At 36.6% G+C, this 12,513-nt stretch overlaps 1 protein-coding gene across 33 annotated transcripts in view; it reads right to left on the reverse strand.

Moving 5' to 3' along the window:
- LOC147834576 (uncharacterized) overlaps positions 1 to 12,513 on the reverse strand; it is a 108,785-nt gene that overhangs the window by 39,182 nt on the left and 57,090 nt on the right. For 10 of the 33 annotated variants that reach the window (XR_015504617.1, XR_015504625.1, XR_015504618.1 and 7 more), the window contains one exon: positions 3,482 to 3,567. The exons of the other annotated variants lie outside the window; for them this stretch is intronic. Coding sequence is in view for 5 of the 10 variants with exons in the window: in XM_087276992.1 (XP_087133118.1) it covers positions 3,482 to 3,553 (72 nt within the window). In the remaining 5 variants the exon portion in view is untranslated. The remainder of the gene's footprint in view (positions 1 to 3,481; positions 3,568 to 12,513) is intronic. 33 annotated transcript variants of the gene reach the window in all.

Below are 12,513 nucleotides of genomic sequence, written 5' to 3' on the forward strand. Positions count from 1 at the left end.
CACATTAATGTGTATTGGGACAACATTAAAAGTACAAATTAAATCAAAATAGCGTTGTAACAGATTACAAATCTCACAGTTCGGATCACATTAGGTTTTTTAGTCATGGATCGGACCATTTTTGGGATCAACCAAGAAGGGGGGAGACACATGTCATTTGCTTTCCATTTATTACAAAAGAAAGAAAAAAGAAACTTTTGGTTTAAACAAACAGAACTTAGAAGCTGTTATTTTGTTAAAAATCTAATTAAAAAGTAATCAGCTGAATAAAAATAAACTCTAAAACATTTAGTACTGTGAACAATTCACTGTTACTACCAGGGAATAACATTAACACCCTCCAACCCGCCAAATGTGGGTAGATTTCCCCTGTGGCAGGTTAGTCCGTCACCGACACTAGCTACTTTGGCTGGTTGAAAATAATTTTTAGATTGTAGTTTTCTTAAAATCGGGTACGACAATAAAGATGGCCCAATATGCATGCAAATGTAAACTTAGAATCAAGAAGCTGCAAGACTGACAAAAATAATTATGTTTGCTGGAGCAAAAGAAAGCAGTTGAATACCGAGTGAGAGGATGATCGCTCGTGCGCACAGCTGATGTGATGCGCGCGACTGTTTAAAACGCGTGCGCGCTCCCGTTTCCTTGCGTGAAACAACTGTATATAGAAACGCAACTGGTGTGATCGGTTCTCTTTCAAATACACAAGACAAAAAGTTATGCTCCTGTACCCATAGTTTTGCTGCTTTCAAGAGCTCCAGATTTGTCTTTTGGTAAGCAGCACCAAATACTTTCGCTTTAATTGGCCTAGCTGTAACCTTGTGTGTGATCATCCTCTCATTATCACACACGGAACGTTTTTCACCTGCTTTATTTAGCTTACAGGTATTTTTGGTGATATGGTTTATCATTTACAATTAACATTGCTTTAAAATGAGATTAACTCCCCATTTATGAGTTGTTAACTGGTGATTTGGGACCTTAGCCAGGACCGATTACTGTGCATAGTTTTAGATACACTACAGCAGTTATTTTTTAAATATCAATTGTTTTTTAATAAATCTTTTTTGTTTTTAAAGCCCGCTTTTGTTTTTGCTTTTTTGACACATTTAAAATTTGGGGATACGAAATAATATTTTTTTATGTTTGGTATGGTCAGAGATAAATTTGAGCTCTGAAAAGTGATGTGAAATAAAAACTAATTGTAATACAACACTATAAAATCATGGCCCATTTACTAATACACGCCACACAAAATGTTAAATGAATAGGGAAGCTTGTGGTCATTACACAAAATCTAAATCAAGTTATTTTAGTTAGTCAAATTCATATTTATGCATTTAAAATATATTTTCCCAACAAGAAAATTGTGGCTAGTGAAAATGGCGAGTGGCTAATAATGTTGGAAATCTACTAGCCACAGTGGCTGGGGATCAAAAAAGTTAATGTCAAGCCCTGGTTAATACTACTGTTGCTGATAACGCTAAATTTAGAAATCTTACATTATCATTTGCACAACCCAGATTTATTTTTAGTCTCATTTTCAATAAATGATTCACTCATAAAAACGTTTCATTTCTAGATGCATAATTTTTGAAGGATTATTCAGTGGCATATTTTTGAATGCTGGCTGGTTGGTTTTCTAATGTAATTGCTGCCTACAACTTTCATTTCTGAGCGACAAGTTAAAAGCATATGCTGGTAATTTGAATCTTTACCATAAACATTAGTGCTTAAATCTAAACTATAAACTGTTATCCCAGTACTTTTGTGTTATTCGAATGTTTATACTAATTTATACTTGTGTTGCAATGCTGATTTTCAATGTCATTCTCAAGAAATCAATAAGCTGTTTTGCAGATTTTACAAATTTTTTTAACATAAATGTTTTTACAGTTGCTTGTGGTCGTTTTTTACTGCAGGTAATTGTAGAATTGTTAAAAAACTATAATATATATAATATATCACCTGTATTTATTTATATTATATATTTATTCATATATTCATTCATTCATTTTCCTTCGGTTTAGTCCATTTAACCATCAGGGGTCGCCACAGCAAAATGAACCGCCAACTTATCCAGCATATGTTTTACACAGCTGTGCCTTTCTAGCTGAAACCCAGTACTGGGAAACTTCCATACACAGTCATTCACACACATACACTACGGCCAATTTAGTTTATTCAATTCACCTATAACACATGTTTTTGGACTGTGGGAGAAACCGGAGCTCCCGGAGGAAACCCACCTTCATCCTTCAGAAATCAATTTGATTTTTACATAAGATTTATCTAAAAATTTTACATAATTGTAACATTACAAATGTTTTTATTGTTGCTTTTGATATTTTTTTTAACTGTAGGTAATTGTAGAATTGTTAAACAAAACCCTTTAAATATATAATTTATTATATGTATTTATTAATCTATATTATTTATTAATTCATATATCATTTATTTATTTTTACTTTTAAACAGTAGTTTTACAATTACCTACAGATGAAAAAAATATATATCAAAAACCAATATTTCAAATTTTTGTGATTTTGTTTTGGAGTTTGATTTGTTTGTATGGTTTTGTTACAACATCTAACAAGATTTTTTGCTATAAAAATGACATTGTTGATCTCAAATATATTTCAGCTGCTGTCTTCTGTATATACATACAGTTGAAGTCAGAATTACTCCCGTCCTTTGAATTTTTTCTTCTTCTTTTTTTTTTTTATATTTCTAAAATGATGTTTAACAGAGCAAGGAAATTTTCACAGTATGTCTGATACATTTTTTTCTTCTGGAAAAAGTTTTTTTTTTTTATTTTGGCTGGAATAAAAGCAGTTTTTATTTTTTAAAAACCATTTAAAGGTCAAAATTATAAGCCCCTTTAAGCAACATATTGTTCCGATCGTAAACCATCGTTATACAATAACTTGCCTAATTACCCTAACCAGCCTAGTTAAGCCTTTAAATGTTACTTTAAGCTGTAAAAAAGTGTCTTAAAAACATACAGTAAAATATTATTTACTGTCAACAAGGCAAAGATAAAATAATTTAAGTATTAGAAATGAGTTATTAATGCTATCATGTTTAAAATTGTGTTTTTTTCTCCGTTAAACAGAAATTGAGGAAAAAAAAAAAAACAGGGGAGCTAATAATTTAAGAAGGTTAATAATTCTGCCTTCAACTGTATATATACACTAATTAAACAGGGATGTTGTACCCTATTGCAAATACTAGAAGTAAAGATGATGACAAAACCAAAAGCAAGTCAAAGGACAGAATCATTTAGAGAATTTGGACAATAATGTCCTTCCACAGGACACTGCAGAGTACAGTGCAGTATATATAACCGCAGGACATAAAGCGCATCTGTCTCCAGTTCCCAAAGTAATCCGTGTTGTTGGACACGGGTCGCCGCCTCCCTCACACGTGTGTAGTGCATAATTGTGTATTAATTATGGTGAACTGCGGGGTCGGCTCTCACAGGCTCTGATGGCTCCCCAGACACTTGTTGAGGAGGAGCAGAGGTCCTGAACCAGTGTCCCGTCGGACACATCGCCTTCACAGCGGCTGGAGGACACAGAGATCATCATACAGGCGTCCGGCTCGCACAAAAACACAAGGACAAACATAGGCATTCTGCTGTTTAAGTACTAATTAAATCAAAGCCAACCATATAATTTTGTTAGCTCTCATTGCTAGTGTTTTTCATTAAGAAAAAACTAAATCGTTTGCCGTTGCAATCGGAAATTAAAATACAAATATAGACAGTTTAACTTTATATTTTATGTCTGTTTGATTCAATTCAATTCAGCTTTATTTGTATAGCGCTTTTACAATGTAGATTGTGTCAAAGCAGCTTCACATAAATGGTCATAGTAACTGGAACAGTGTGGTTCAGGTTTTAGTGTTTAAGTTCAGTTCAGTTCAGTTTAGCTCAGTTCAATGTGATTTAATCATTACTGAGAGTTCAAACACTGAAGAGCAAATTCATCGATGCGTAGCTCTACCAATCCTGAACCATGCGAGGCAGTGGCGACAGCGGAAAGGAAAAAAAAAATTCACCTGATGGGAGTGAAGAAAAAAAACCTTGAGAGAACCAGACTCAGTTCAGCACGACCATTTTAATTTCTCCGCTGGCCAAAAGTCTTGTGCAGAGCTTCAGTCGCCGTGGTGGAGGCTGGAAGGCTGATTGATGTGAGTTGAGATTAAACAAGTTCATTTGATTCTACTAAAAAAAGTTGAGTCAGCAAGATTTTTTTTCACAGTGCATTATATCACTGTAAAGGCTGATTTAAACTTCTGCGTCACGAGCACGTCCATGGTGCTGTGAAGCCTTCGCGTGGCTGCATAGCCCTTGCCATCACGGATGCTAAAGCTGACGCGCACCTCTCAAAAAATGTAACTACACGTCACAATAATATCACTGTAAGCGAAGAAGGGACAGAGTCTGAGGCTGTACTCACACTATGTACAGTTGCCTCGAACCGGACCAAAGCACGCTTGTCCCCCCTCCCGTCTCCCCCGATGGTCATCGATGCTGCGCTGTTCAGTAAGCGCTCTCGCTCAGCACAGTGGAGATTTCTCTAGTTATATCACTTTACATTTACATTTAGTCATTTAGCAGACGCTTTTATCCAAAGCGACTTACAAATGAGGACAAGGAAGCAATTTACACAACTATAAGAGCAACAATGAATAAGTGCTATAGGCAAGTTTCAGGTCTGTAAAGTCTAAGAAGGGAAGTATTAGTAGTATTAGTATTTTTTTTTTTTGTTTTTTTTTTTGGGTACAGTTAGTGTGATATTCAGAGAGGCAATTGCAGATTAGGAAGTGAAGTGGAGACTAAATAGTTGAGTTTTTAGTCGTTTCTTGAAAGTAGCGAGTGACTCTGCTGTTCTGATGCAGTTAGGGAGTTCATTCCACCAACTGGGCAGATTGAGCGTGAGCGTTCGCGAAAGTGATTTCTTCCCTCTTTGGGATGGAACCACAAGGCGACGTTCATGGTTCCATCTTTACTTTAGTCTTTAGGGATGCGGTGACACGCAGATAGATATTCCGCCGCACAGATCAGCCACTTTTGACGCTCATAAACAATCATAAAGCCCTCGTGATGCAGGAATTAGGAGGTTTGCTGGAGGTGCAGCTGTCGTGCAATGAGGGGTTTGTGTCTTTAATAAACTACGACAGTTTGCGTTCACTGAACAGTAAGAATGAAATTTCATTTTCGGTTTCAAAGCCCAAGTGAACCGCGCTCAGGCCCACCTCTTCCAACAGGGCCAGGGCCGGCCAAGAGAATTGTGCCTGAGCCCGATTCAGCACACTTACACTTCTCAAATGATCCGGGAAATGGGCCTGGGCACGGTTCGGATAGCATAGCGTGAGTACACCCTGAATCATTATATCACTATGATGCCGCAGTCCCACTAGAGTTTAAGCTTGTGAAATTCTGTCGTACAGCGCTGCGAAAAGGGGCGAGATTAAACAAGATTATTAGACATTTAAAAAAGCGAGTGATTGGTCAATATTTTAAATTTTTGTCCAGAAAGGTCATGTTTTGATCCTTGATTGGTCTCACGCAGTCAAGTGATGCGATTTTGCAAGTCAGAGTACACCAAGCTTGAACTTTGCAACACAGCGAAATGCAAAACTTGATGCACGAACTCTAACTTGTATTTCCGGTCTGATGCATTTGTGTGAGTATGAATGGAAGTCTATGGGGGGGAAATCCAGTGTGACCGCAGCTTGAGGCATTGAAAGGGGCGTGAGGGGCGGGGCGGGGATATTCTGAATTATGACATCACTGTAAGGCAATAAAGGGGAGGAGTCTGCAACATGATATCATCATAAGGGAATGAGGGGTAGAGCATCAATCATTATATCACTGTAAGGCAATAATGAAGCAAGTCTTAATTATGATGTCATGGTCAAGAAGTGACCCATTTTGTTATGAATTAAATATAATGTTTCTAAAATTATAATATGATTAAGTAATATTCAAATTGATTGCACATTTGTTTTTCCACAGGCAGCGTGGGTTAGTAATGTGACTATATAGGCAAATTAGACACTCTCGACTTCTCTGTTCTTGTACTGTAAAAACTGATGGACAAAATCAAGTCCTGCTTTACTATATTCCCCCTCGAAAACCATTACAAATCAAGAATACATCAAGTTATCTGCAATGATTTTAAAAATCCAACGCTTCAGAAGTTAATCTGAATTATAATTTTTTGCTCCTTTGTTCCAAGGTAAAGAAAAAAGAAATGCAATTATTGTGCACGGCAGCTCACAGCCTGACCAGCAACATGAAAAAGCCTTTTGCTCCATCTTCAAGAATAAAAAACAGAACAAAAGAGGAAAAAAAGATAGAGAGAGGGAGAGAGAGAAAGAGGGAAGCGTCAGTCTAGTTCATTTGATGCAGTGATGCAGTCTCAAGTGCATGTGTGCCCTTAGGGCTGGGACCAGGGCGAGTGGAGCTGAACCCCAGAGGCTGATCTGGGATCTCCCTCCTGCACTGTCCACAACAGCTGCCGCACCATTAGCCTCTCCTCCTCTGGAGCTCATTACAGCTGATCAATACAGGCCACTGCGCTCGAGCTCTGCCTCCTGCCCGTCCTCCAGCCAGCACAAATTCTCTCTTTCTTCCCCTGCACTGGTCCAAAACATGGCACTTCCACTATCCGTCTTTATTTGTCTTTGCCGGCTCATGCTGTCGGTAGTGTTCACCTGGAGTTCCTAACCTGATTCTAAAAACAAACCTGCTCTTCTTTTTCCTCTTGCTGTTAAGTTCTTTTTTCTGCCAGGATGGACAGACGATATACAAAATGAGAGGCTGGCAGACAGGTAAACAAACAGAACAATAGACAGACAGAGAGATAAACAAACAGATCTATAGAGAGATAAACAGAAAGGTTGACAGAGAGAGAGATAAACAGATCTACAGAGAGATTATCAAACAGAACGATAGACAGAAGGAGAGATAAACAAACAGATCTATAGAAAGATAAAAACAGAATGATAGACAGACAGATAAACAAACTGAACGATAGACAGAGAGATAAACAAACAGATCTATAGAGAGATAAACAAACAAAAAGATAGACAGAGGGAGAGATGAACAAACATATCTATAGAGAGATAAAAACAGAATGATAGAGAGACAGACAGATAAACAAACTGAACGATAGACAGACAGAAAGACTGACAAATTAACAAACAAAACGATAAACAGATAGAGATAAACAAGGGGAATGATAGAAAGACAGACAGACAAACAAACATACAGAATAATAGACAGACAGACAAACAAACAAAACGACAGACAGACAGAGAAACAGACAGACGGACAAACATACAGAACGATAAGCAGACAGACAGACAGATAAATAAACAGAACAGTAGACAAACAGATTAATGAACATAACAATAGACAGACAGATAAATAAACAAACAAACAAAAAAACAAACAAGCAGAATGACAGACAGACAAATAAGCAGAACTAAAGACAGACAGAGAGATAAACAAAACGAACGATAGACAGACAAACAAACAGACAGACAGACAAACAAACAGACAGACAGACAGACAAACAAACATACAGACAGACAAACAGACAAACAGACAGACAAACAGACAGACAGACAAATAAGCAGAACAATAGACAGACAAAGAGATAAACAAAAAGAATGATAGACAGACAAACAAACAGAAAGAGACAGACAGAACAATAGACAGACAGACAGACAGACAGACAAATATACAAACAGAACGATGGACAGACAGAGACAGACACAAAGATAAACTTTATGACTTCTAGGCTGGATTACTGTAATGCTCTGTTTGCTCGCATCCTCTATCAACAAACTTCAGCTAGTACAAAATGCAGCTGCCAAAGTTCTTACCAGGTCTAGAAAATATGATCGTATCACCCCAATTTTATCCTACTTACACTGGCTGCCTGTTAAGTTTCGTTTTGATTTTAAAATATTGCTTCTTACCAATAAAGCATGAAAAAATCTGGCTCCTGTTTATCTAACCATCCTTCTGTCTCGCTACAATCCAACCCGCTTTTTAGGATCTCAAAACTCAGGGCTTCTGGTATTACCTAGAATAGCAAAGTCGAGTAAAAGAGGTCGAGCCTTCTCATTTATGGCTCTTAAACTCTGAAATAGCCTTACTGATGATGTCCGAGGCTCACACACACTCTCGCAGTTCAAAACTAGATTAAAGACTTACCTTTTTAGTAAAGCATGCATACAATGCATCACATAATGGTATAATGCATGAATGTGCTCCATGCAGGTTTCTGCATCTCGTTTTTATACACTATGAACAGAAGCTTCACTAATTATTCTCTTTATTCTCTATTTCCACCTGGGGATACTCATCCCGAGGCCCCCAGAGACTTTGCAGCGCCACTTATGTGATCCAAGACCCGTGGCGAGATTATCTCAAGGTTTCCATAATCCTGGACCAGGCCGTATCCTGAGCAGCTCTCCACTATGAGGGGTCATAGTGGAGAGCATGAGACTGATTCCTGTGATACTCCAGGGACAGACAAGCCTCGCTGACGTTCAGCTTCTCCAGCCTCCGGTGCCTAGACTGCAGCTCTGCACAAGACGTTTGGCCATAGGAGAAATGGTCATGCCCAACTGAGCCTGCTTTCTCTCAAAGCTTTTTTTTAATTTTTGACTTTCGCCAATTGGTGATGTTTTTCCTCGCCGCTGTCGCCACTGGCTTGCATGGGTCGGGACCTGTAGAGCTGCGCAACCGCTATAGAAATAAAGGTGAATTGAATTGAATAAACAAACAGAAAGACAAACAAATAAACAAACAGAATGATAGAAAGGCAGAGAAATAAACAAATAGAACAACAGATAGACAGATAAATAAACAGAACGATGAACATACAGAGAGATAAACAAAAATAACAGTAAACAGATAACCAAACAGAATGATAGAAGACAGGCATCCAAATAAACAAACAGAATGATAGACAAACAAATATAAACAAACAGAACAATAGACTGACAGACAGACAGATAGACAGACAGAGATAAACAAACAGAACAACAAACAGATAAACAGACAGAGAGGTAAACAAACAGAACAACAAACAGATAAACAGACAGAGAGGAAAACAAACAGAACAACAGACAGATAAAAAGAATGATAAACATACAGATAAACAAACAGAATGATAGACAGACAAACAAACAAACAGAATGATAAACAAACAGACGGATAAACAAACAGAATGATAGACAGATAGATTTGATATATGTTTTTTGTATGTATTGAAAAATAATACAAAATATAGATAGAATGGTAGAACAATAAAATGACGGAGGAATGGATATTCTTAAGTCATCCAATTTTTTTAGTGATGTTCTTTGCTTTACATTGACTTTAAAATTAAGACTGGAAAAAAATAGATGAATAGAAGCTCATTGGCTTTGAATACATTCACACTTTCAGACACTCTTCATACATTTGAGAGAGAGAGAGAGAGAGAGAGAGAGATGTAAAATGCACATTTGTCACGTTGGATAATATAATCAATCTGAGTGATATTTCCTCCTCTTAAATGTGTAATGATATGGATTTAATACTTAGTTATTAAGTATACCTGCCTATACATAATGGAGTAGGAGTGAATAAAAGCTTCTGTCACTTTCAATAAGTTGCATAGCAATTCGATCACAAACGCTGATAGATTGCACCGTCACATCATGTACAGGCACATAAATATATGCTGATGTGGGCTCAACTGAGACCAACGTTTCTTTCTCCCTATAGACTCTTAAGACACACACAGAAAAAATCAGACAGGCAAACTCATAGAGCATTAGACGGACTGAATGTCAGACAGATAAATAAAACAACAGAGAGGAAAAACAGACAGACTGATCGATGGACACAGACAGAATTAAACGATAAAGAAATAAAACTATGATTGACAGAAAGATCAATTTAACGAATGAAAGAATTATACATAAAAAAAATGACAAACAAAACAGCTGACAGAGCAACAGACAGAATGGTTAAAAGAACAACAGACAGAACAACAAACAATTATTTGTGGAAAGACAGTCAGACAGACTGAACACTTAATCAACACTCAATAGAATAATCGACAGAAACGACACAATGAAAGACTTAAAAGCAAAATGACAGAATAACTGACTAAATGAACAACAGACAAAATGCTATAAAGATATAAAAACAAATCAAGAGGGCTCAATTGAATAACAGAAACAGAATAACAGAAACAGAACCACAGACAGAAAGATTGAAAGAATGACAAAAACAACTAACAAACAAACAACAGGAAAACAGACAGTGACAGACAAAATTACAGACATAACAATGACAACAATCATAATAATAAAAAGGACAGACAGAGCAATGGAATGACAGACATGAAGAGAGAAATAGACAGAATGAAAGGAAGACAAAATGCTAGATAAAATTATAGATTAAACAACAGACAGAATACCAGACAGAACCACAGATATAAAATTACAGACAGAGGGCCCTATCATACACCCGGCGCAATGTGGCGCAAGGTGCGACGCAATTGCTATTTGCTACTTTCAGCTTGGCGTAAGAGTCGTTTTGAGGTGTTGCTTACACACTGTCTAATACACACAAGATGTAGAGCAATACGCAAATATCTTTACATATAAAAAATAATTAAAATATTAAGTATATATATGTATGTATGTATATATATATATATATATATATATATATATATATATATATATATATATATATATATATATAAAGGGCTCGAAATTGCGACCATTTTGGTCGCATATGCGCCCGAAATTTTATTTATGCGACCTCAAAATATATTCGGGAGCACTTGTGCGAGTGCTAAAAATTGTTGTGTGCGACCAGTTTTTACTGCAAAATGTTCACCACATGCGCAGATTCGGGAGACATTCACACAGAATGCATCTCTAAGCTGTTTGTCTGCACTTGAAACGCGAAACGCAGCGCTCGGGAATGGTTTAAAACAGTTGTCATGTCGACTTGCTGCAATAAAATCCAAGTCCGTAATGCTTGCCCCGCCTTCGCACTCTTCTTATTGGCCCACCACTGCTCTAGCACTTAACGTGAGTGATTGGTTAATATCAGCTGTCAATCACTGCCTTCTTGTTTGGGATGACAGAGAGAGCTACTACCGCGAAAAACTAAAGCGCTGAAATTGAGAATGAAGATAGCACTGACATATTTTGTTTTAGAAACCATCTAGTTACAAATAATGACACATCTTACTAGTGACCATGTGCTGAATGTTAATCCACCATCTACACTTTTCAAAGAGTGGATACAATACCTCCATTGGCCGCTATGAAAAGTCTGTGGGATGGAATTTTCAGGTAACTGTTTGCCACATCTAGCACGAGAGCTTCTGTTTAATCTTTCATATAATCGCCAGATGCTGTCCGCCGTGCAAGGGGCAGCTATATGTAAAATGTAACACCACATACACCATCGCAAACGGGCTTACACTGACTAAACTAATAACGCTACTCCTAAAAAGACCAGTATTGCTATTAACATGACGTATGCATATAATAAGACACAGTATATGTCAAAAGCATCAGTGCAATATCCAACAGCACTTGTGAGAACAGCACAGTTATACCGTTAACAGATTCATGTCAAGCAGTGTGTGCAGGGCCGGTGAGTGTTCCGTGTATGCTTTGGTCACTCAGTTATGTTATAAAAATCAATTTTCTTTGGATAACGTGATTGATTGCATGTATTTTTTATTTATTTTTTGCTTGTTAGTTTGATTAGTGTTGATTTCAAATGCAATAAATCTGTTTGTATAAAACTTGTAGTAACAGTGCTCATAATTGGTGGGTGCGACTAAATTTTGGCTGATGCTGAAGTTTTTGAAAGTTAGGAGCACCGGTGCTACCAAGCAAAAAGGTTCATTTCGAGCCCTGATATATATATGATATAATAAATATATATATATGATATAATAAAATATATATATATATATATATATATATATATATATATATATATATATATATATATATATATATATATATATATTTATATTTATATATATAGGATTTAAATATAAAGGATTAAAATATTACAGAACATTATTTTTTAGCCTACATGAATTTTAAAAAAAACACTGCCTTCATGCTTTCTTCATCTCGGGAGGCTTTTTCAGTTCATTCAATTTGCTTTTGTATAAAGTTATCATTATTAGCAGTATTATTTATTATATGCATATTTATATTTGTTTTATTAAAAACAAGCTTAGATTTGCCCACCTGTCAGAACTACAGAAAGAAAGAAAAAATGTAGAACAGACATAAAGACAGTCAGACACAACAACAGAACAGACGGAATGATAGATAAACCAAAAGTGAGATTACCAGATGGAATACCACAAAGAACAATACAATCACACACAGAATTACAGACAGACAGAACTACAGACAGAACGAGAGACAAACAACAATAGAGCAGAT

The sequence above is a fragment of the Danio rerio genome, chromosome 12 (assembly GCF_052040795.2).
Source record: "Danio rerio strain M-AB ecotype USA chromosome 12, GRCz13ab, whole genome shotgun sequence".
Lineage (NCBI taxonomy): Eukaryota > Metazoa > Chordata > Actinopteri > Cypriniformes > Danionidae > Danio > Danio rerio.